Source organism: Anas platyrhynchos, chromosome 2, assembly GCF_047663525.1.
Source record: "Anas platyrhynchos isolate ZD024472 breed Pekin duck chromosome 2, IASCAAS_PekinDuck_T2T, whole genome shotgun sequence".
Taxonomy (NCBI): domain Eukaryota; kingdom Metazoa; phylum Chordata; class Aves; order Anseriformes; family Anatidae; genus Anas; species Anas platyrhynchos.
The window spans coordinates 68,468,427-68,494,902 of NC_092588.1; the positions used below are offsets into that span (position 1 = coordinate 68,468,427).

Sequence of the window (26,476 nt, forward strand, 5' to 3'; positions counted from 1 at the left end):
TTAAATTTAAATTAAAATGCACCTTTCAGCTCCCACTCCCCATTTTTTGTATACTCAAATGCTCACTTATATATAACTATTTATTCTCTCGTCTACCTCACTAGACATAATGCTGTTGTAAACTTATGGATGAGTTTTTCCAGTTAAGCATGTTAAGCTAATACACAGTTTCTTGTTTTAATTAACAATGGATTCAGTTTTGTTTATCAAATTTTCATATACACATGCATGTTCCTCTAGCATACTCCCATATGCAGAATTGTAGTCACCTCCTGCCCAGTCTTTATTGTCAAGATCTCTTTGAAAATGATGAGGAATTATTTCTTTTGTCTTAGAATAAGATAACTTGTGTCTGGTTTCCAAAATTGTGCCACTTAACCTGGTTGATCTTGGAAAGTACTTCAACTGATTTCCCATCACTGAATTAATGTAAGGGCTTGAAACTTTAGTCTGATGCTGACCTAAAGAATATCTAATGTAGTAAGATGAACATTAACACTTGTTTTAATGATTGAAATACCTAGCAGGTAGGATCAAAGGAAAGACATGCATGAGAATAAAAATCCAAATAAGTTGATTGAATTCTTGCCTCAGGAGTTATACTCTAAGTATAGAAAACTTGAAAATGAATTTATAAGTAAATAACTGGGAATAACACAAACTACATCCCTGTTCTTACATTATTTTTCTCTTGCAGGATCTGCATAATCTAGATCTCATGATTGGGATTGCATCCAGTGGAATTGCTGTATATAGAAAACTCATCTGCACAAGCTTCTATCCCTGGTAAATTCCTTTATTAACAAAAAATTACATTTAATCTTTTAAATAGAATTTCCATTTGCTTTAACACTTATTCCCAGGAAGCCTACAGTACACAGATTTGTTCTTTATGGGGCATAATGGTACTTCCTTGTGCTGAGAGAAAAATTAAACCTGTTGCCTAGACTTTTCAATTCAAAAGGCTTTTGAATTACTTGCTTTATGTGAAGTCTCGATCAAGTCCATTCACTTAGAGGTGTGACTATATCATTAGGAGGACCTTGTGGTTTTAAAGATTTCTACTGTTGTACCTGGACACATTTCCTCACATAAGTTGCAACAGTTTTTCTGGAGAATGTATTCAGTAAGATGATGTAATATTCTTAATTGTGACAGGAAAGTGCATTCCAGTAGGTTGTACTGGCTTTTTGCTCAATTGTACAAAAAGGTGCCTGTTAGCAATATTCCTTAAATGCACGAGTCATTCCATCCATTCATTATGGTTCATTATGGATTAACAGGTATTTCTAGGAAAAAGTAATAAGATAGGTTTCAATTTGAATTTCAGTGGAAAAATGTACTGCATAGTCTCTGGATTTTTTTTCTTTGCTGTGAGTTTTCTTTCAACTCACTTGAGTATACTGTAGCCATCCTCAATACATGTCAATAATGTTTTCATACAGCACAGTAGCATCTTGCATTTATCCATCTCTAATGCACACTAAAGCATAGAAGACTTCTATCTCTCATCTTTATGCCCTGAGCTTTGCCCTTTCATATGTCAATCTCTCAGCTTCTTTAAACAGCTGCAGGTTTTTAAAATGCTCAGCTGGAGGCACATTTTCTGCCTTCTGCAGGTCTTGTTTGTAGTGTATGCATTCAATTTCTTTTTAGACATCAAAGCAGGATGCATCTTGGTACTACCTGGAGTTTTAATGCATGTTGGCTGTGTTGAAGGTGTGCAGCTAAGGAGACTCCTTAAGGAACGTTTTATGCCTTAGAACACAGAAAACATTCAGATAATTGAAATTGTATTTAGTCATCTTATATAACACAATTTGTAGTAAGTAGCTCTTCCTGTGAACTGGGAGAGCTTCAGCATAAATGTGGTGGAACTCAAGGTGGCAGCAGACACCATCAGAGCGCTCTTTCCAGCACAGTAAGTAAAATACTCTGCAGCATTAATGGATGACAACAATACAACTGTGCCATATGGTGGTAGTCAAAGGGAGCCAAAAGCTTTCAGGAATGGAGGCAGTGAGAGTGTACTGTCTTGGCAAAAGGAAGGTTTTCAATCAAAGAGACTTACGTAAGAAGCTCACTGATCAGTCAGAGGCAATGCAAGTCAGGATGGGTTTATAAAGTAAATTTGGATTTAACACAGTGAGCTCTGGGAAATTATTCTTGGGGTGCTTGACTGTTATGTGATAGTTTCCAGGTCTTTTTGCAAGTAAAATATCTTAAAATATATGAGCTCTCTGTTTTATATCAGCAGCAATTAAGATTGTACATTAAATGCTATTCAGTGTATGCAGTTTCTTTGCTTTGAAAACTTCAGAGAAACTGCTACAGGAATATATGCTACCTTACTAGTTAAAATCAAAACCCCGCTCAACCAAGTGTTACATAGAATATGACAAAAACTTCTGAATCTTCCTTGAGCAACGTATGAGACATACAGTTAGGAAATATTTTTGCTTCAGGTCAGAAACTACCAGCTGTTAACAGTGAGTGCCAGGACAGAACTGCCAAGATGATCAGAAATGAATAACTCTGCCCACTAAGTGATAAATCTGCTTTGACCCTTGTGAATGGTGGAGGAATACAGGAGCCAAAAGATTTATCGTTATCCCTAAGTTTCAGCTATTGTATACTTTAAAACTTAATGGCAAAATTCAGTTAGCTGCATAGTCGCTTGGACAGACTATTGGTGAGTGATGAGGCAGCTGAGCCACTAGTTGGAATAGGAATAACTGCATTCCGTTCAGCTCATGTTCTGGATGTGGCACCTTCAAGTACTCGTTAAATCTAAATCCTTCAATACCTTAATCTCTTCCTTTTTTTTTTTCTTTTGTGGCTTGTGCTATATGCGAACATTCCCTTGACTAATAGGCAGGGTGCTGCAAACGATTTTGAGTTAGTGTTAAATAAAACTGTCAGATTAGTAACTGTTCTTTGTCACCGAATTAAAGAGGTTTAGTTGTGCTTTAAGAAGGTTGAATAGAGTTGAGAGGCATTCTGTGCGTAGAGGAGAGTCAAAATAAAAAGACTTAAAGCCCTGATTTGACATGAAGTGATTATGTGGCCATGCAGTTAATTGTTTTTAAAAAGTGGGGAGAGATGAGAGAGTTCTGTTATTTTTAGATGTTGTCTACCTTTTTGTTGGTTGGAGGGTTTTTTTGCTTAGTTTGCAAGATTAGTTGTTTGTATTTTCTGTTTCTGCTGGTACTACATTAGCTAAGAACAGGGAGTGACAGCGGCTGTGTAAGCTGAGAGCAACTCCAAACACTCACTCACTTTTTGAAGTGTGAGCTAAGCCAAGAAGCGTGGAGGGAAAGAACCAGTAACCCAAAACTTGGGCAGTACTAGTTCAGCTAGAGTGGCACAAGGATTAAGATGGATGGATTTAAATTAGTTCCACTTCAGTAAATAAACTGAAAATTGATATGGCTTACTGGCGACATGGGAATACAAAACTTTTGTATATACAGTACACATCATTACCACTGGAAGCAGCAAGTCAGATGGCACAAGTATTTCCAGCAGGAGAAGTAGATATGATTTAAACCTTCCATTAACTTGCACAATTTGGTTGCAAAGAATGCTGTGGATGAAATTCCTGTTTCTTTGTGGCTCTATAACTGACAGAGATTTTTGGAAATGAGCATGCATTTGGTTATGTAGATAATTTAGATGAATCTTGTTTTCTTGTAGGAACATTCCTGGGCACCTCGAAGTTTACTTAATTTAGCAAAACTGCTAAGGATATAACTAAAATGGAACGTGTTTAAGCACCAATTGCAATGTAATTCTAACCTTAAAAAGTCTTTATCATACAGTGTATACATAGAAAAGACATGTTCAATTCTGCTACATAGTTTATGTAGTATTTTTATGCAGTATTAATAAGTGAAAAATACATTAACACTTGCATTTTTTATCCTTCAGGTTTGACTTTAATTACAATGTTTTAGTTGTTAATAAAAGTGAACTGTCTTTTTACATCCTAAGTCAGTTTTGTGAAGTCTCGGAGAAATTTCAGATACTGTATGACCAACCTTGTCATGTCATTAAGGTCTTAAATTTTGTTCGTTTAGTCACAGTTGTCATATGATTCTTAAGTTATACAAACTTGACACGTTTAACATTTGTACAGCTAGTAAAGGATGTCATCAAGTTTTTGCTGCAAGAATAGATTTGGTGGGAGAGAATTGCTATGAGAGCTATTTAAAGAGGAAATGAGGAAGAATCTTAATTTTAAAAAGACCTTTCCTTCTTTGCTATTTTTTTTCTTGAAGTTTCTTGAATCTATATACCACTCAGTGCTCAGGAGATGGTTGCATATTATTTACTGAATATTTAACAGCTGTAATCTTTTAGACTGCACACAGTATTATTTTTAATTGCTTTTTTTCCCCTCTAGGCATTATTTAGTATTTCATGGTCTGTCTCTCTCTTTCAGGGTGAATATATTAAAAATTTCCTTTAAAAGGAAAAAGTTTTTTATACAACAACGGCAAAAACATGTAAGTAGTCATTTCACTTTGTTTTGATTAAATGGTTGTGTTCAAATTTTTGGCCTTAAAATACAAACAATGGAGGGCTGGATCTGTAGGTGCTACGTTATGATAACTTGCTTTTGAAATTCTGTTTCGTTAACTTGCCCTTGCTATCACGGTCCTTTTTATGCTTATTCTGCTTCCCATTTTTGTTTCCTTTCCAACATGGAGTACTTCAACCTTCAGTCTGTTGGACCGTGTCCTTTTAACGCAGGTATATTTACCCCTGCAGACTTGGGAGAAACACAGATGTTCATCCTCTCTCTAGATTTAGTAACCTAGCATTTTTCTTGCAAGTAACTGCTGCTCTTTTCCTGGCTCACTGTGCCCTGTAGAGCACCTTACGGCAGTGAATCTGCTGAACAGCTGCTTATCCTGTCTGGGAGAACTTTGTGAAGTCCCTTCTGGTTTTGAGACTCAGAATTCTGGGGGAAAGGAAGGTACCTGGAGGAAAGGGGAGCTCTGCTGCTGACAGATACGAGATTGGGAACAGGGATAGTGCATAACCCAGCGAACACAGATTGCTAGAGAAGTCTTTTTTGTTTTTGATTGATTGATTGATTTTCGGTGGTTGTTTTTACCCAAAAAGGGGAGTATTTTTTTTTTTTTTCCCCTAGATTGGGTATCTTGAAAACTTAAGGAGTGTGCATACATGTACACATTCCTGTGTCAGGGCTCCTGTGTAAAGAAAGTTGAAATCTAGAGGTATTGCTGCTGCGCTAATGCGTGGATGCAGATGGGGTGCACCAATGATAATTATTTTGTCTTTTGGGTATCGTTACCTACCAGTGAAGTGTCTCGAGTATTTTTCAAACCATAGGTTTCAAAACACTATTTGTATGCAAATTTTTTTCAGTGTGTTCAAATATGTTTTACTATGTAAAGAAATGAGTGAGTAGTAAGTCTCTGCTTGTAAGTTGAATTGTATTACATGGTGTATTTGTATTACATGTACAAGTATCACTCTCTAGATTTGAGATCTAAAAATTCACTGATTAGTAGTGTTAAATTCTAGGTATTTTTCATTATATGCACTGGGAACATAAACAGGAGGAGAGTTCTGAGAGTGATTAGTAACAATGGATAGTAAAATGAGGGTACTTACAGGATTTTAGAATCTGGAAGAATGAGGTGCCAATTAGTGACAGTCTCTGGACTTTAGCAATGAACACACATTTTAAAGACTTTGTCAAACTGAAATTCTCTTTCTGGAGACCAGTGTCACCTTTGAAAAGAGCAGCATTTTTTGAAGTTTGATCATTTGAACTTTTGTTAAATGATGACAGGTCAAGGACCTTAATTTTTTTTTTTTTTTAACTAATCTCCTCTTAGGTAATCATAGTTCTTTACTTTATAACTCATTGAGATTACAGTAATGCACACCGTGTCCTGCTTAAAATTCTACAGCACTGTAGGAAAAGTAAGGTCAGCCACATGACCTTTCACTCTTTCTCAGTAAATACGAAAAAGCAGACCAGGTGTGCTATTAAGTCTGTAGATATAGTCATCCTTGTCAATTATCCCCCTTTGCTTGAAGTTTAGGGCAGCAGTCCACATCCCTGCAGTCCTTTAATGGTTCTGCTTTGAACAGTCTCCTGTTGCAATGTAGCGGGAGCGAGGGGGCAGCTGGACTACTGCTGCTTTTCTCCTAAATGCTGGGTCACTTGAGTGGTTTCTGAAGACAAATGTCTGAGGCAGTGTCCTCTTTTTCTTGGAAGTGCATAAGGAAATAGTTAAATAAGGCTGTAAGGAAGGGAGACAGAAGAACGTGGGGAAAGAAGAGCAGATACTGCATATTAGTCGTCAGGTTTTAATTCAAGAAGGCAACAGTGCTATAACATCTCAGAATTTTGCATGTTGTATGTAGATTTCTTTCCAAAATCTACAGTTCTTAAAGGCTATGGGTTTGCAGTCATCTGGGATACGCCGTGTTTCATTGATTTATTCTCCTCATTTTCCTTGCTCCTTTTTTTTTTTTTTCATTTCCTTACACCACTGTTTTGAAGAATCAATTTACCTTCTCTCTCACTCTTCATTACTCACCTCCTCTTTTACCATCCTACTGCTTCAGTCTATTGATCAGCTCCTTGATAGAAGTCTGCAATATTTCTGTTTCTACTGAAGAGCTACATAAGGACCGGGAAGCAAGACTGATGAATCAGTGAATGTCTGATGTTTTAAAAGCTCGTGATACTGAGACTTAAAGGTGTAAGATTTATGGTAGGAATAGGAGCTGTGCTGATTTACAGACAACATTTTAAAGCTTCCAAAATGGAACTTTATATCAGATGTGCTTATGTAATGCTTAAAAATAACTGCTCCTTTTTTGCATTTTAGCATATATTTTTTACTTCCTATGCTGTAGACATTCCCAAATTCTCTGTGAATGTAATAGGCATTGAGTTCAGAGATAAGATGAGAGTTCTTCCTGATGTTTAAATAGCAAGACGCACATTTTAGCCATGTTCTCTTTACCTTAATGGCCACAATTTTTTCTAATCCTCACTTCTTGAGAATGACTAAAATAACATTCTTTAGGAACTTGTGTTGAGAAGGATGATAGGCACTAAATCTGTGGAACCCATTAAAACCTTATTCATCCTATAAAATAGTGAATTGATTTAATGGCATGACTTGTGAGGTGGCCTGTTAGTGAGCCAGATAGTTAATAAAAGTTTTTTTTTTTTTAATTTAAAAACAATATATTTTTCTAAAACTTCTTAAAAGTATTTGTCTCAGTATGTGTCTATATTTAAACTCGCAGCCCAGTTAAAAATATTTGGGAAGATTCTGTGTCAACAGTTGGGATAAATGCACTTGTGACCAAGATTTGCTACTCTTTTCAAACCTAAATTTAAACATGGAGAACTAGGTATACTTAATTCCTTACCTTTATACAATGGCTTTTCAGTGTAATTGAGATGTTCAGATAAGCTAATTTTTATGCCTATTGAAAGACCAGTGCTCTAGACCAAAAAAATCAACCCCGAATATTTCCTTTAATTTGTTATATAAAACACTTCAAGAGGTATTTAGCCAACAGAGTAGGTTAGAAATGCCTTTTGTCATTAAAGCTTTAAGTGCTGTGTGCTTTTTGTCTTGCAAGAAATTCTGAGTTAAAATTTCACAGTGCCTGCACACATTATCTTATATAAACTAATTAGAAGTAACTGTGGTGAGCTGACAAAGATGAATTGGTTCCAGCATGCTTGAGGGTCAAAGAGAGAACCCTACTTAAAAAATAAAATAAAAATGTTTCTTGTTTTAATAGACATAGGAAGAACACGCCTGATAGATTACAATCAGTTAAACACTTCGTAATGCCTAAGTGGTATTAAGGGGCAAACCCTTTTTAGCTTTCTCTTGTGATTCTCATTGTTTGCTGAGTTTTGCTTTGTTTACAAAATAGAGAATCTGTAAGTGAAGTCATTGCAGTAGCTCAAGTGTTTTGCACAATGTGGTGTTGATCTCTGATACCTGATATTTAACAAATGTTACAGAGAAAGAAAAAGAATACAAGGAAAACCGTTCAATTATCCCAGCCAAAATGGTCTGTAGTTTCATTTTATTGTTTGGTTGTGAACAAACAAAAGGACCATGCAACTAGAAATTAGGATGTTGTCCAGGTGGGACACTGATTTATTGCTGAAGTCTGTGGAAAAGAGTTTTATTAGGTTTCCAAGTCATTTAATAAAGAGGCTTTACAACCCAAATCCTGACGTTCTCCAAAGTATGAACTAGAAAGAGAACTTTACCAACATGGCCACCTGCCTAATTATATGTTGTGATATCAAAATTAAGTCATAATTCCAAAAAATAGCTGCAAAGGATAAACGAAGTTGCAAGCTTGCTGTATTTTTTTCACTGAAGTGCTGAGATCGGATAGCAGTGAACTCAGGTATCCCCTTTCCTTGCTTATTACACATACCTTTCTCCTCTGTGCTTTACACTTTGTTCTGCTTTGTTTGTGTTAATAACTGCATTAGCTAGCCAAAGCTGTAGCTTGTGCAAAACTCTCTGGAGCACTGAGACCTGCAATAGTTCAACAAGTGCTGTAATTGTCCAGCGCATAAATGTGGGTGGTACAATTATGTTACACCTGTGTACCACTGAGCACTGAACTTGCAAGTTTGTATGGGGGAGACACGAGCTTTCCATTCTGCTTCCTTTTGATCTCCTTATTTTGACCTTGTGTTATCATCCAGACAACAGGATTGGATTTGAAAAGCAGTAGCAGCAGCTCTAGTCCTTCAATTGCTTTCCTTTCCCCAGAAGTTAACATCTTTAGTATCTTCTAAAAGAATATAAGGCAGATGCTTTTTGCATTCTAGCTCTTGAAACAACATTTATATGAAGTCCTATGTGAAGAGTTTGAATTCAAAGATAGATTTTTTTTCCTTTCTACATTGCACCCTTAATAAAATGGTTAAGAGATTTGTTTGTCATAGGAGGTCAAGATCTGACTGGAAATCTGAAAATCTGTTTAGCTGTTTAGTATTACACTTACATATGCAAAACCTCTGGCACTCTAGACTTAAATATTTCATTAAATTAACATTGTAATGATCAGGAACTGATTGTTAATATTTTTAATGTTGCTTACACTTTTAAAACATTCACTGTGGAATTTTGAATTTTGTATACTCACAGGGCTGTTTCATCCATCTCCAGCTCAAAGCCTACTGTATGATGAATTTTTGTTTTCCTAAATGTAGTTCGCTTATTTAGGCTAAAAGTAATTTCATTGTTATTTATATGATAGGTTTATGACCTTGTTTGCTCTGTTTGATCTGCTTCTGTGTATTGAAACATAAATTTTCTTACATTACAGAATGAGTCCAGAGAGCATATTGTTGCCTTCAACATGTTAAATTACAGAGCATGCAAAAATCTGTGGAAGTCTTGCGTAGAGCATCACACATTTTTTCAGGCAAAGAAGTCGCTACCTCATGAAAAAAAGATACTGTCACATTATTGGACTCTGGGTTCTAGAAATCCAGCAAAGTAAGTATTGTGTGAAAGCATGTTTTACATTGTAAATGGGAAAGGGAGGACTTGTGTCAGAGATAGCTGAAGTTGGAGTTGCAGAGCTCAGATCTGCTTACCGCTGCATTGGTCTTTGTAAACTGTTGGATAAATTATGTATCTTTTTTTCCCTTTCTTTCCCCAACATGTTTTCATTACAGTGGAATATTCATAAGAAGTTATTGAATATAAGTATGTTTTACTGGTATTTTTTCAACTTGCCTTTTCAGTTTAAGGCATAAAAACACTTGAAAGTAAATATGTTATGTGGCTAATGATCCAATAAGACAGTTTGCAGAACAGATTTGTTTTGAACTGTTTACTCCTTATTGTTATATACACAGTTTAATATGTTAGTACCATGCTCTTCAGAAACTGCCCTAATTGAGTACCAGGATGCCAGTTAGTGACATGGAGATGAATATATTTTTCCCATCCAAACATTGAAGATACCACTGTCATGACACTTCTTATTGTTTATTTGCTTTGTTGACTTCTGCTAGTCATTGAGCTGGTAGCTTCATAATGGTATCACAGATCTAGTTCCTGAAAAGTCGTACTTCAGAGCCTGTCATATTGCATGAAGTTAGGATTGACTCTTCCCATATGCACCATCTGGGCTGGAAGTCTTACATCATTATCCTCTCTGAGGATAATGGTTTTGGACAGTTCTTTAGTTCTTTGGTTATCTGTACTCTGTGTAGACTTTCTGAAAAGCTGCTTGTTTTGATGTTTTTTGGAGAAGTGTTTTAATTTTCTCTCTGTTATTTTTGCAGTGTGTTCACTTCACTGTTGTTCCTTTTATTTAATTTGTCTGATTATCTTTTTCATACTTGGGCATAGATTCAGATTCTAACTGATGTCATCATGCTTCAAGTAGCTTCCCAGACTTTGTGGCTGGATTTTCATATTCTCATGTCTCTTTTAATACTGCATAAATTTGTAGCAAGGGAGGGGACTAGCATTGCCTGTATATTAGGGCAGTAAAGCCACAAGGGTTGTCCAGCCACAAGAATGTTCATAAAATTCTGTTTTCCACTGGAGTGGAATTTCCATATTTTTACCTTGTAGTAGATCATACTAAGTGTTTAAACATCTGTATTTTGAGGATTATCTCCTTTATGGGTTGTTATGAACTTGTTCTTCTGACGCTGATGGTATTGAGGAGGTGACTTTCTCAAAGCTTTCTCTAATGGTGTATTCCTTTAATGGACATGTCAACCAACGTGGCATCATTCTGGAAATAGTATATATATATTGTTAAAGTGGTTCTGCACTCAGTTAAGCCACTAGTGAAATGTCTATAATCTTTTGCCTATACTTGAATAGTTTTGTCAGACACTATTGGTTTGGTGCCAATATAACATAACACATTTCCTGTTTTCCCCTCCATCTTCTTGAACACAATTAGGTTAAAAATAACTCTCAGAGACGGTTATTTTTACCCAGATTTTAATTAGCATTGTAGCAGGGATGAACAGTTTTATTGCCACGAGTAAGGGGCAGCTAATGGCTCTGTGACTGAGGGATAAGAACAGGGGACTCTTTAGAACATGAATTATGAAATTGACTTTCAAAACATATTTTATTTCATTGAATTTTCCTATGCAAAATAATTAACACGTTTTTATTTTTGTTTTATTTTCAGGTCTGTAAACAGCCAGTACTGCAGAAAAGTCATAGGTGGGATGGTTTGGAACCCATCTATGAGGAGATCTTTATCTGTTGAGCATTTAGAGACCAAAAGCCTTCCTTCTCGATCCCCTCCTATTACCCCTAATTGGTAAATCACATTTCAGCCTTTACCCTCCCTTCCAGCCTCCTACCTTTTCTAATTGTATGTATTCTAGCAGACTAGTTATGTAGTGCCTACGTACACATTTAAATATGCTGGTATTTTGAGAATAGATATGATGACAGCAGAAGAGTGGGTATCATTTACCTCCACATTAGCAAAATTTTTGATGGTGTCTGTAAAAATGTTCTATCCAAGTTATGATACTTTGTTCTGGATAGGTGGACAAACAGATTAAGAAAAAATATGGGTGGGGTGGGGCTGGAGGGTTGGATGACTGCAATAATTTCTGCCCTACCTGAAGACTAGTAATAAGTGGAGTAACAACCTGGATATATTAACAGAAGCACAGATGGTAGATCAAGGAAGTGAGTTATCCCCATTTTGTTCAGCATTCATTAGACCTTCATCTAAAATTCTGCAACCAGTTTTGGGCCCACCAATTCAAACAGGACTGAGCTCAGCAAAAGCCAACAGCTACCAAAACAGTTATGGGGCCAGAGCACTTCCTCTGTGAGGCTGAGATTAGGTATTAGGAAACAATTCTTTATTATGAGGGTGGTGAGGCACTGGAACAGGTTGCACAGGGAAGTTGTTGATGTCTCACCCGTAGGAGTGTTCAAGGCCAGTTTGGATGAGTCTTTGGGCAACCTGGTTTAGTGGAATGTGTCCCTTCCCATGGCAGGGGGGTTGGAACTAGGTGATCTTTCAGGTGTCTTCCAACCCAAGCCATTCTATGATTCTGTGACTATAACTTCAACAAGTACAGGCAGTGTTTGGGGGTAACATGTCTACTGAACCTGGCAGCACATGATCACCTAGCATACCATAACAATTTTTTTAACTGATATATCCACTATTTAAGATGAGACCTGCGCACCTAGCATAAAGACTTTAGGACATAGATTGCAGTAGGATTGAAATCATCTTGAAAGAATTGTACATGCTATTCGATTACAACCTACATACCTGTGTTAATGTTCCTTTTTTTTAGGCGGAGTCCTAGACTACGTCATGAAATTCGTAAACCACGACACTCGTCTGTAGATAACCTTACAAATGAGATTACCTATATTACTGAGACAGAGGATGTTTTTTATACGTATAAGGGCTCTCCAACATCAAAAGACAGCGATTCAGAGTTCTCTCAGAACCGTAGTCCACAGAGGAGGTAAGACCTTCAGCAAACAGTTCATTGCCTATTTTGATTTAAAACCAAAACAGCTTTGGCACAAAACAGTCATAAGTTATAATATTAAAATTCTCAGTAGCTGAGTTCTCAGTAAAATTAAAGAAGACATGCCTGTTCATACCTGTAATATCCCATTTCCAAGTAGCTTCTGCAGCCCTTTCTCACCTGTTGCAACCTTTCTTTCTTTTGGGGAACCTTTATTGAACTCTTAAGAGTTGATTTATGTTCCCCATTATCAGTTCCAGCTGAGTTGAAAGACTTACTGCATTTGATTAAACATGCAGACATAATACGAGCAGTCATCCATCTTTTTCTTTCTCAGAGGAACTGTAGATTGCCTCTCTGAAGGCAGTCTCTTCTTTTCACCTTCAGCTACTTTGCTCTGTGCCAGTTGTTCTCCCTTGTGGCAGCCTAACCACTGCTAGGTTTACTTCCAGGGCTTGAAGCTCCTATCTTTGTGCAGTGATTATATGTTTGCTTATATATTATATTCAATGTATGTCTTTCCTATTACTTTATTCACGAGTAACTTCATATTAATGCAATGTTAACTTAAAAATAATAATAAATGTATCAAGGCATTGATCGGTCAATTTCAGAAAGAAAACAGAGCTACTTTGCAACTTTCAGATGGGAGAATACTGTACATTAAAATGCAGCTTCATTTATAATGTTATAAAAGGAAAACAGTTTCTGGTGGCCCCTTATAACTCAAAAGCATGATGTATTTTGAGCAGCAATGTATTAGTGCAAGTTGAGAGGAATAACCTATCTCTTTGATGGTGTGCAACCGCTAGCTGTGGCTGCAAACCGTGGACATGAAGCGTTTTCATCGTATTTGAAGACAACGTTATTGTTATTACTACATCATAGCAGAGAGGTTTCTATGAAAGAACTGAAAAATTAATGTGTTGTATGCATATTTGGAGCTTGTCACTGTGGTCTTTGAAAATATTTTTCTCTTATTCTTATTGGAAGTCAGCGGCACCGTAGTACTAGTAATATCAGTAATAGCCGTGATGATGTGATGATGCCTCTAGATGTTATGAACAGTCATAGATATTAAACCACATCTTTCCTGTGTTCTGACGTGCACAGGCAGATTATACACTTGCAGAAGTAGTTTTAAAATAAAGTCAATGAGAGGAAGATCGTATGAGGAGATGATGAGTATAGAAGTTGTAGACAAAAAAACAAAAAGCCACTCTGTGTGACTGTGACTGGTAGATTGCGTCCTGCCTTCAACGTTCTTGTTGTTTTTATTGTTTTTTCTTCAATTTTCTTTTTAGTTTTCTTCCTCTCCATTTTTTCTCCTTCCTGTTTCACCTTTCCTATGTCTGCTGAGAGTGGAGGGGGAAAGCCTGTTTTTGAAGGTATTTCTCCCACTGAAAATAAGGCATTCTAAAGTTGAAAACAGCACATTGATTTCTTTTCCGAGCAGTGAAAGATTCTGCTGTATCACTCACTCTGGAGAAAACTATGTTATAGAAAACTAGGTTTATATGAATTAATAAGTTATTCCCAACATATTCTTTGTTTCTTTGGAATATTTACAGTATTTGATACTATGCAGAACTGCAAAAATGCTTGCATAAATCTGACGAACTGTTAGGCTTTTGTGAAATAAAATGGTCATTAATACCTCAAAAATTGAGGTCAAATATACAGTAACCACACAAATCAAAAAATGTTTCTTCTCTAAACTGAATTTTTCAACAGTTTATATTAGTCCACATTCTGATTTTTATTCTTATATGTTCTTACTTTAGCCATTACTTGCCTCACTCCGTCTGCTGAAAGATAAAAAATAAAATTAAGTCTGTATGTGTGGACAAACCTTTCTTTCTCTGAGTGCTTTATTGAAAGAGCTATCTACCAGCTAAATCTGCTTTATAAGAAAAAAGCTTAACTAAAAAAGGGTAGGTTTAGATCAGATATAAGGAAGAAATTCTTTACTGTGAGTGTGGTGAGGCACTGGCACAGGCTACCCAGAGAAGCTGTGGATGCCCCATCTGTGGAAGTGCTCAAGGCCAGGTTGGATTGGAGCAACCTGATCTAGTGGGAGGTGTCCCTGCCCATAGCATGGGGTTTGGAACCAGATGATCCTTCAGATCTCTTCCAACCAAAGCTGTTCTATGAACTTGTGGTTCTTTAGTATTAAGTATAGACAAACATTTGTCCTGGACTTCTGGCACAGTTCAGGAATATTTAGTTATTAACTAGCAAACACTGCGCAGTGTACTGATAAATCTTTTAAAGCTATCTTACCTATTTTTGCTGTGCTTGTCTTTAGTAGATTTGAATTGACGTGATTGAAACAGGCTTTAGAAAAATACTGAAACTGAAAATCTGTCATTGCTTTTCTTGTAGAGGAGGGCCAAGAGTGTCTTCTTATTGTCCTGACATTGTCTTTAGATTGCTCATTTTTCTCCCAACCTGCAGTATCATGTTATCAAAAAAAGGTGTTAATTAATACTGATTATAAATGATGAATATGTTTGATGTGAAGAAATAATCCAAAACAATGTGGAGAGTTACTAGCAAACAACTGTAAGACAGTGATTTTTAATCGCTAAATTGTTAGATCTGGAACCTTGAATCTTAATCATATAGCTGCCTTTTTTATTATGAAATGTTTGCATCAGTTTCATTCACTATCTGAAGCTCAAGACTGTTCAAGATGCAATTAGCACAGCATATAGCTATTTATTTTTCAGACTGCCATGAGCGTTTTAGGGATAGGGGGAATGGCAGAAAGTTATTGCTTGTTTTTACTTCAGACCCTGGGTAATGTTTTAAGTCATTTTCCTCAAGACACAATTACCTTCAAACTGTTCTGTTTGCTTTTGGGGACACATTTATAGATAAAACTTGTGTATCAAGACTTGTGTACTTAATCCTTCCAAGGCATGCTTGGAATCTTGGTGGACATTGGAGTTTCAGAAGATAATGTTGCTGTCAGAGTGTATAAACATGCTCTAATTTCCCTATAAACCTTTTTTTCCTCCTGACAATACCAAGTATAATTATTTTTAATTGATTTTTCCTTGCTGTATTTAATCATTTAAGGGTGATTTAAGGGTCTTAATCAGTCATGTTCTGTTTTGTTTTTAAAAACCAGTACAAATTAGAAAATGAATTATGGGGAACAGTTCTTAGTTTAGAAGACTTGAAACGTATCAATTATTAATATCATCTTCAATTTCTTCTTCCACTTATTAAATATATTGTACTGTATCAACATGTCAACACCTAGAACTGTTTCCTGTTAAGTAATTAAAATAACCATGCTGGACATGAGGGCCAAGGATATTTTTTCATTTATTGTGTTGTTTCCCTGAAGAACACAGTGATCGTTTTAAGAATGGACTTTGAGTGAACGTTCTACTTTCTAAACACAATTTGAGGAATATCCTACAGGTTGTGGCTGGAAAAAAAAAGACAATTAAAAATTAGAGCGAACTTTGAACATAGGCAAACTACAAAAAAACAGGGCAAGCTTGTCTTTTGTTTTGTACTGGTGTAGCTAGACTGCTCCTGCTACCCAAATTATCTAAGGTACTATCATATTCGAGTACAATTTGAGGCTGAGCCATAGACAAAAGAAGCAATTTTTCTCTCTCAGATTAGAGTCTGCAGAAAAGATTGGAGCTATTACATACATATTATAGACAAAAAAAAATTGCTCTAATCCCAAAGGAACATATATTAAAGAGAGCTTTATTCACAGGGAATGAATAGGTTTGCTTTTCCAAGCCAAGCCATCTCAAATCACAGCTGCATACAAAACCTGTCATTAAAGACAGTGCTGAAGAGGACTTCAAGAAGACTTTTGTTTAGTCCAGGGCTTCCCAGCCTTTTTGAAGAAAACTTCCCTGTCAATTTTTTCTCCTCTTGCTTGCTGTGCTGCTGTCCGTCTCATCTGACTGCTGCTGCCACTGCAAAGTTAACACTGATGCATGCATGGAGTCTACACTGACACTTCCCAAGCCTAATAGGTTGCTTTGTTGTTATACCACACTTTTATCATTGCTGTGCTGCCTCACCAGTTCAGAACAGGTAATTTAGTCTATCTTCTGACTATATCTTTGCTAGTATGTTCACTATATTTATCCTATGCCTGCATACATACATGTATATGCATTACTACTATTATTTTGTTTTTCAAATGATTACAAGAATAATACTAAAGTAAAACATACTATTTAGTAAGTGTGCTTGTTTGGTAACTGTTTTTGAGTTAAAATTAGCTTTCCCTAGTCTTGACTTGAGCTTCCCTGGAGGTGTTTTGCTCTTCTTGAAAGATTTGCATTTTCTTCACTGAAGCACTGCTGTTACTGACTTGCTACACATCTCATTTTAAGCAAGATAGAAAATCCATTTTTGTTTTGTTATGTTACATGTCTTCAGAAGTCTTTAAACATTGAGGTATACATTAGGGAAGAGCTATGAATATGAAGGTTTATGGCATCCCTTTAAGATAGATAGAAAAAAAATTATATGGATTTATTATTTCTAAGGTCTGCTGAAAAGCTGCTTTAATTTATTTATTTTTTTTATCCTGAAACTGTTTGTGTCATACCAACAGGCTACCAGGCATGAAACTATCCTGATAGGTTGATTTGTGAAATGGGGAATCTTGCCTTTGGGAAAAAATGTTCCATGATAGATCTCTATTATGACTCGTTATTTCTAAAGGCAGGCTGATGGAGTTGTGCAGGGAATTCTTTTCAATTGTACTTTTCTTCTTTTTTTTAAACCTGCTATGTACCTGAAGATTATCACTGTTGCAGTCTTTTTTCATAAGGGTACCCTTGCAGCTTCCAGATTTGGAATGAGGAAAACTTCTCTGGTAGTGAAGAACAAATTATTACCCATTTGTCTTTCTGTGACATTAACACAATCTCTATGCTGCTGTGTCATTTGAGGGCAAGAGGCTATGGTAAAAATTAAGTAGTCCTATTGAATTGTGATATTGTTTCAAGACTGTGTTAGGATATTCCAAAATAGCTTCAATTTTATTAGTAACCTTCAAATCGAAGTATTTAGCTGGAGCAATAGATAGATTACATTATGGGATCATAATCTAACATGCTTGATCTTATCAAGATTGATTGTATCAAGAAACTAATTTTTGTCTTGACACAGCACTGTCCATCCCCAGTGTAAAATCTGTTTCTCAGTATTGACATCTATTAAAAAAAAAAAAAAAAGGTAGCTGATATATGGGGAAGGTCAACTGAATATATATCATACCCAGTAGTTCATGTGTAAGATCTTTCAATGCTGATTTGAAAGAACCTGGCGTATCTTTTGACTTCTATTAAGTAAGAGAAAATTAAAATGACTAAAATGAGTTTGCTTGTTTGCTCATTTTGTAGATGTAAATGGTTTGGTAATACATATTTTAAACACTTTATGATCTTGAAATCCCAATGGCCAGGGGTTGCCATAAAAAAAGAAGAAAAGAGGCTTTTAACTGAGTAGTATTTAGGGAGCTTTGAACTTCATTTTTCCGCACAGGTTTCTTTCTTTTTTCTCCCTTCTTGCCCCCAACAGTATTACACTGGATTGTTAGTGCCTTAGGTGTGACATCAATGTTCACACTTCACGGTGAAATGGAAAACAGAAGTAAATGGTTGAAAAAGAAAGGAAAAAAACGGTGAAAGCCACTGTTTTGTTGAACGTTCTTAACCTCAGAGGATCCATCTGTGGGAAGGTGCATGTTTTCAGCCTGTGTCTATCAAATGGGAGGAGTATCCTCTACTCATGCCCTGGTAGTATATTTAAGTTTTTAATCCAGCTCTGTGGGAAGACCATGTCATTGTTACAAACACCCACGCTTCCTCCTTCACTGAATGTTGTATCATTAAAGTTAGCTGGTGTTTCTTTCAGAGATGGCAAGGCTCTAGAAATTAAAGGTTAGTGAAAGAAATGAAGTTTTTAGTGGTTCAGGATAATGTTATTCATGTTATTTGTATGAGACCAATTTGTCCTCTATGTGAGGAGCAGAGGTTTTTTGACCTTGCAAATCTGGGTTTAATGGCTTATTTTTTTTAATGTTTCTATACCCCTGCTATAGGTTTGTTAATGTTGTGTATGGATTGTTAATGTAGTTGTTGCATGCTCTTCTAAAGCCTCGTTCATGTTTTTGAATACACCTGAGTGCATGTTAGTAAGAATGTATAAATTCAACCACATGTACTAGGTGCTATTTTAGAGAAAAAATAACTGAGTTACTTTGAAAAGTATCCCAATTAAGCTGTGTGGAGGGTGTTAGTTAAACTATTCGGTTTCTCTTGTTCCCTGTGTAATGAAATAAACCAAGGCTTTAGTCTGTTTGCACAGGAGCAACTGATTCAGGAGGGTTTTTTTCGAGTAGGCTCTGTGGCCTAACAGAACCGATTAGCTTCAAAATTCTGTTTAATCTGTATTTCAGAAAGAAGACTTGTATAACACGTTTCGAAGAGACATTCAAACTCATTAGAGCATAAGTCAGAAAAACTGACAGATGAGGCCTTGTATAGATCTTGTACTTATATTTAAAGACTTACTGTTGATTAATCAGCAAAATAAACCTGGCTAATTCTTCACGGATATGAGAAGAGGCAAAAGGTTGGAGTGTGGAAATCAGTCGCACATTTAAATTATACTGCCAAAAGAGGTTTATTAAGAATATGGAGTCAGTCTCTTCTTGGAGGCATGCAGCAAATATACATGCGAGGTGTTTTACCCAAGATACCCAAGGAAGTGCTGAAAAGACAAAGAAAATAAAATTTGTGCTGAGCTTGGTTTATCCTTCAAACATATTCACAGAAAGGTTGAGGTGTTTCTGTCCTTGGACAAATTAAAATCTGAACAGACAAAGACCTGAGCACCCTTATCTAACCCGGTTTAGATGACCTCCCAGGCTTCTTTCCAACCTAAATTACTTCAATTCTATGATTCTACTTACTATAAATGCAACATATTCCTGCATGAGCTTTTTCCTTAGTTAAACATGCTTGCCAAAGCTATTAACCTCTTTAACTTACAATCTAAAACTATCCTTTGCTGGTGATGCAGAAGGTATAAAGGCTACAGTCCCAGAGTTGGAGGGGAAGGAAGCAAAAGGTTGAGCTAGTATGCAAAAGGAAATTCACTGACATTATGCTATGAATTTCTGGAAGTGTATATATGCTCCTAGTGTAAGTGTGATGTATCATCTGGCAAAGTTATTGCATTGAAAATAGATTTCCTGCACTTAGCCTGCATTAGGTCAATTCTTTCAGCTTAATGTTTTGATAAACTGTAGCCACTTAGTGAGATTTGGTAAACTTGCTATGGGAACACATCATTATTTTAACTAAGATATTCATTCTTGTATACAAAATTTTAAAGTGCTGACATTGACAAAAGTGCCCTTCAGATGTATCCAGCTAAGTTCCAGTAGCTACTACCTTGGTATAAAATTGCAAATAGTTTTAAAGAACTTAATTTAAAATGCTATTTTCCTCAGTCTTTAATCGTATACAACCATGTTTAATTCCTCATTGTTACAAATCCCCTGCACTTCACAAGTTTGTCGTCCTCGTTCATGTACTTCAAACTTTCTTAAGGAAGATGCCCTCCAATGCAAGGCAGTGGATCTCAGAACATTTCCATTTCGTTTCCCTTAACCTTGTCATGCCATCACTTACCATTTGCATCCTCTTCATCATTGCACTTGAACACTTTTCTGAGTCTTTTCTATTGACTAAGTAAATTAAATGGTTTATGGTCAGTAGAGGAACTGAAAGAATCTTTTCATCGGAAATGGAAGCACCTTATCAACGTGGATGTTTGCAGCTTATAGAAAATCACTGAAACACTCATGTATACTGTGAAGTCCACAGGTTTTCTCAGTAATGGCATTCAAATGTACAGCACAAAGAATCCATGTGGCCTTGCACAGTTTTTCTGTTCACAGAAATGCTGAATGTTAACTGTGCAAGTCATTCTGTAGGTAAACTTCTCTAAAAGACAGCAAAACATGATGCTGTAAATATCTTCCAGTTAATTGGTTCATGAATAATGAACCTAGTTTAAATGGGGAGTTCTCAGAAAAGAGATAAATGGAAGTGCTGGCGTATTCAGTCTCCCCACCCTTGCAGGTGTTAGGAAGAAAAGAAGCTTAAAGAACTTTAAGAACACTGCAAGGGCAAAACCTACAGATGTTTCCTTCAGTTGTTTGTAGAGAGGGAGTTTTGCTACAGTTCTATTGTTTCAGTTGTCCCTTTTCTCTTGGGGTTTGACTTTAGCTTATCATCATCAGTTCTCAGAATAGCAGAATTCTCTGGTAGGGCACACAACTGTGGGAAGGAGGGGTCTTTCCTTGAGACTTGACACAAAAGGAGAGTGGGATTTTCACAGCAAAGTGTTCTATTGTAAAGATCATCGCTGACAGAGCAGTCCATAGTGAGTGAAAGATTGAAATAGCATCTTTTTAGACATATTGTGGAGTAAGGAAGAGGAATCACTTGTAGTTTTCAAGTGTTGCTTGCATGTTAGCTGATCCAATGGAAAGTTTAATCTCCTTGCAAGGAAGGTCCCTCTTTCTTGATGAAAAGGTTGATTGGTTGGTCTGGTGAGTGTTCTCTTTTATTGACTTAAAATATGGGGCTTGTTGCATGTTGTGAAATAAGGAAGATAAGTTAGTAAAACGTGGAGTACAGTATAGCCAGAAAAGATGATCTCAGTATTCCTGTTCAAAGTACTTTGTCACACTGGTGAATAATTCACTGCCAGAAGTAACATTTCATTGAGTTGCAAAGATAAAATTCTGCAGCTATAGCTTGCTGTCCTGATAAGAACTTTATGAATGAATACACAGCACTGATATATCTTGTAAGGGTTGGATTTGGTCTTTTTCTAGTTTAAGTTTTTGGTTACCTTTTTATATTTTAAAAGGTTGCAGAATGATTCAGTAACTCCTTCAGATGGATATGTTTGAATTAAAGTACAATAATTCAACCTATAAACCTTCAGCAATATTACAAAGAATTATATTCCACATTTAAGTCTCCAGATATTTTATTAAGATAATTGAGAATCTGCTGTGTGACTATATGAATGGAAGTGCAAATTGTGTTTTTGTCTCAAATAACCTGACTGCCCTGTGTTAGGGATGGGAGATATTATATTAAAACAGGGACATTGTATCAGAATTTTATGTTATGTAGGCTTTTGTTTGTTTGTTTTAGGAGCTTTCAGATGGGTTAACATAACAGCTTGAACTCTACAAAGAATTTGGTAATAGAGCCATATCTCTTCTGTGGCACAGCATAGAAAAATACACAGCTTCATTGTTCTTTCCCTCTGAAGGAAATCAATTAGCTCAAACTAAAATAAATTCTATGATTCTTTATTTTTAGCATGACTTCCAAAGGAAATAAGGCTTATGTCATCGTGTTGCCTGTCTGTGTTCCTTCCCACTTAAGAAAGTCTGGACAACTGCAGTCACATCTAATTTGGGGATGGAGCTTTCAAAGATGCTACCTTTGTTTTTTACGAGCTTAGTGAAAACTGGTGTATAGGTAGAAAAAACACTTGATCTTATCTTCTCTCACTGAGTAATTCCATTATGAGTTCAACAGTTGTCTGTACCTCTTAGATTGGCTGCTCAGGCAGTGTGTGTGTGCATGGTGCCAAAGGATCTTTTGTACTGCTGGCAGTTAGGGAGTACAAGTATTGCGAGGATTGCAAACAAGAACTGAAGGTACTTGTGGGAGAATGGGGGAGAATGTCAGTGGGATCCCAAAGGTGGGGTATGACTGCAGTAAAGAAAGATGAACAATAGTGTTTAAAAAAAAAAAAAAAAAAACCTTACACAAATTCTTATTTCTTATTGAATCAGGTTCACTCATCATCTTTGCCTCTCAAGGAAGAATTTGTTCATCTTGTAGAATAGACATAAGGAAACTGAACTAGAATGAACCTTTTATTTCTACTGTAGTTTTTGCTGAAACATAGTACGTGATTCTTAATATTAGGGTTGTTTTAGAAAACAACATTTGGAAAATCTAACTGTACTGTGAATTGCTTCCTGTAATTTGACAATTCAGCTCTGCACCCGAGCTGAACTGCTTGTTTGTATTTTTCCAGCATGGAGTTGTATTGCTTAGGCTTTTTGGTTGCTACTTACTAAATTTGTAAAGCTCTGTTCTATCTGCCATACAGACTTTAATTTGCAAGCACTTTTTTGGGTAACCTTTACTTTCAAATGTATTATAGTATCATACCTATTATTTTAATTGATATAATATGGTTTAACTCACTGCTTCAGGTGGTTTCTGATGAAGCTCTTCAATTGCTTCAGAAAATGCTGTATGTTATAACTTTTGATACTTTTCCCCATGTAGAGCTGCTAAGTTTTTGAATATATTTGCCACACTTAAAAAGATATCTAATAAAACAGACAAACAGTAACATGATCTCATTTTACAATCTGACAGTTAATTTATGTCTTCACTGCTGAGTAATTATTGTGATTAAATGTTCAAAGGAAAAACAGTAGACAGTACTTAAGTCCCATTCTTTTAGTAAAAAGCTGTGCTTATGTTTGTTGGTTAACTGAATTGAGTAAGATAACAGTTTTGACAGAGCACTTTATCAAAAAAATGCCATAATTTGTGTAGCTAGGTTACTAAATTCAGGAGAAACTGGCAAAGAAATACAAACTTGAGGCAAGTCATTGCTTTGCTTTGTGTGACAGGGAGTGATATATTCATATGTGGCTTTCACCAACAAATTTTCATGTGATAAAGCTTGCTGTAAGGCAAATACCTTGATACCTTGACAGTTTTAGCCTCCAGCTGTGACCTTCTTCTGGAAAGGAGGCATCTTTTGGGGACTGTTAGTGTTAGGTCAGAGGTTGGACTCGATGATCTTGAGGTCTCTTCCAACCTAGAAATTCTGTGATTCTGTAATCTGAAAGGGTAATTGTGGTGAGGGGCTGCTGTCCCAGCAATGCACCTGAGTATCAGGGCTTGTTCCGAGCAACAAAGTCTTTCTGTTTCCTGAGATGTTCATGACAAGTTTGTGGAAGCAGAAATGGGAGAGGAGTAACTGGATTGGAAAGGAACTGGACAGTCAGCCTAAGCAGAGTGGACTATAACTTTCCTTAATTTGTCTCTTTTGCATGTTTTACAGAATATAAGAAAGCTAGAACTGCTCCCTAATATGATTAATTGCTTCTATTTCCAGCCTCTATACTCCATTTCAGTTTTTCATTTAAGTATGTTTGAATAAATGACAACTTCAGAAGTCCCAGAACTGCTAATTGTTGGTGGCCATGCGAGTCTTCTTAGAAAGCATCACTAAATGTTTGCGTGATTTTCCAATACTTTTCCTAAGCATCAGTTAGCCACTTTTGAAAACAGAATATTGGGTTAGATAACCAATCCATCACAATGTACTGCTTTTTGCATATTTTTTTCCCCTCCTCAGTTTAAGCAAATTGTTTTTTCTAGCACAGCAAGTTTTACAATTACCTAGATTCTTTCACTCCTGGATGTGAGCAAAGAGTAGACTTTATCCACAACAGATGCTGTGTGTGAATGTTATCTTGATAATGCTTGAAGACTCTGTTTTAATCAGCCAAGCTGCTCAGAAAAGAACCGTAATTAACTGCCTTTCTTTTCTGTGCTGGATTGTCCTCACCTGTGTAGTCACTTCTACTTTAGCTATGCTTTGTGTTAAAATTCCCTGTCAGCATCTGGTCTGCTCTTACGCTAAGTGGTGCTTCTGAAGCAGCCTATGCTAATTTCTCCTTACCTACATGTAAAGAAATATAATCAGTGACATCTTCAGGCAGTGTGATCCACAGCTAAAACTTCCTGAAATGCTGTAGCATGTCCTGTTCAATAATTGCCTCTGTAAGCTCCAGCGTAGTTGACGTTTCAGTAGCAGATGCATTGGCTGTCGTTGGGCTTGTGCCAGAAGTGGAAGTGAGTAGTTAGAACTGCCTGGTGACTTTTTTGTTGAGTGGTTCATAAATGCCATAATTGCCTGATTCAGACCTTCTGCACAGGATTAAGTATTCTTTAATTTTCTGTGAACACACCTTTTGGCTTTCACACAGGCATTTTTTTAATTAGAGTTTATTTCCTGTTTTCCTGAAGATTTAACTCATGTTTATTTACTCGTTTTTAACAGGTCATCGGAACAAGAATCACCAAAGTGAGTTTTCTTTAAACTTTCTATTATAGATTCCTTAGCTTTAAGCTATCTAACTATTTTTTTAGCTATCTAATTATTTTTTCCAAGTACTTATTTTATAGTTTGAAGATCAAAATGGATGTGTAAACCAATGAATATTATAAAGATTTTTTATTAAAAAATAAGATTTTGGATCAGGATGTGGGAGGTTTTACTTCCTAACATGACCATAAGTGCTGTTAACAAAATAATAATAATTTTAAACTGTTCAGTACAACCTTTTGTAAAAGTTTACTGATGCTAAAATCTGCTGGTAATCTTATCTCGTGACTTTATGTAGTGCCAGGAAGCACTAACTGAAGTAATTTGTCATGTTCTTCTGGTGGTGTTAATTTTTTCTACACTGGAAGATCATCAGGAGCTGTGCTCTCAAGTTGCAAGTGCATTTTTTCTTAATAACATATGTTCTGAAAAATGTATTATGATGTGTTTACATATACAGTGTTCCTGCTTGCTTAACAATGACTTCACAGAAATAATGAAAACCTCTTGGAAGCTACCAGATTTAAAAAAATAATCATAATAGCATAATTCTTTTTTTTTTTTTTTTAAGTGTCATTATTGTTTGCCAAAGTATTTTCAGATTATTGAAAGAGCCAAGTGAATCATGTCTCCTGAAAAACATTTCCTGTGGTAACTGAAAATCCTGCAAATGTTGTACAAACCACTTAATTCACATTGCCAAGAACATGTAATAAAACTGAGCATCAGAAATATTAAGGCAAAGCCACGTTTGCCAAATGACGTCTTTCAACATAAGTTGTAGTCAGATTTCTACAAACTGAGAAATAAGTGTTTGCATTATTATTAATGTTTGCAGGTCCTGTATGTTAAAAGCCTACATTACGTTCCTCTGTAGTGTAGTTCATTGACAGCTAGCAGTGGCCCCTGGGAATGGTTCAGAAAAGCTCACGTATATATGAATAGAATTGCACCAGAGCAGAGACTGATATTTGAATTCACAAATTCCAGTGCCAGGGTTTACTTCTGATACTTCCTCTCTTTGAGGATTTGATGTTGCTTTTAGGTATGGTGAAGCAGATAATGAATCACATATACCCTGTAAAAAAACTAACAGCACGTGCTTCCAAGGATCAAATGCACTTCATTTCAGTGTTGGGTTGCCCAGTAGCAGTGCAGAGTATTGCTGCAAACTGTCCTACCACTGAGCATCCATGATGCAAGTGCAAGGTTGTTCTGCAGTGTGGCACACCTCAGTTTGTGCCATACACAGCACTATACGTTAATGATAGGACACTGTGTCTAAGCTGCACTGAGCTTTCCCAACACACAAGTTTTCACAAAGTATTGTGTAGTTTTTGTGAAGATGGATCTTTTAGTATGTATGGTGAGTTTGATCTAATTGAAGAACAATTTTAGTTGTATTAGAGGTCTGCATTTCTTCCCCTTCAGAAAAAAATAACTGTAGCTGAGTGAACATTTGAAAGGTCATGGGGCACTAGCAGGGAGCTTGTCCAATTCTAAGATCTGATGTATTCATTTACTTACTGTTTTCTTTTTTTTTTTTTTTCATCGTTGAATTTTAAGGTTCTTGACCCATTAATTCAGGTCTACACTTCCATTTAATTCTGGGTCCTTCTTCATGGCTATAATTACCTTAAAGACAGAATATAGTACTGTTATTAGACCTGTCAAGGTCACTTCATTTCCTATTTCTCTGACAAT

The 26,476-nt window shown here is 36.2% G+C and overlaps 1 protein-coding gene across 7 annotated transcripts in view; it reads left to right on the plus strand.

The window, feature by feature from the left end:
- The window catches only part of PTPN3 (protein tyrosine phosphatase non-receptor type 3), a 160,104-nt gene that overhangs the window by 97,338 nt on the left and 36,290 nt on the right, over window positions 1-26,476 (plus strand). For all 7 annotated transcript variants that reach the window (XM_072034894.1, XM_027451801.3, XM_027451802.3 and 4 more), the window contains 6 exons: window positions 698-786; window positions 4,445-4,508; window positions 9,373-9,545; window positions 11,215-11,349; window positions 12,356-12,532; window positions 24,728-24,751. In XM_072034894.1, the coding sequence (XP_071890995.1) occupies window positions 698-786; window positions 4,445-4,508; window positions 9,373-9,545; window positions 11,215-11,349; window positions 12,356-12,532; window positions 24,728-24,751 (662 nt within the window). The remainder of the gene's footprint in view (window positions 1-697; window positions 787-4,444; window positions 4,509-9,372; window positions 9,546-11,214; window positions 11,350-12,355; window positions 12,533-24,727; window positions 24,752-26,476) is intronic.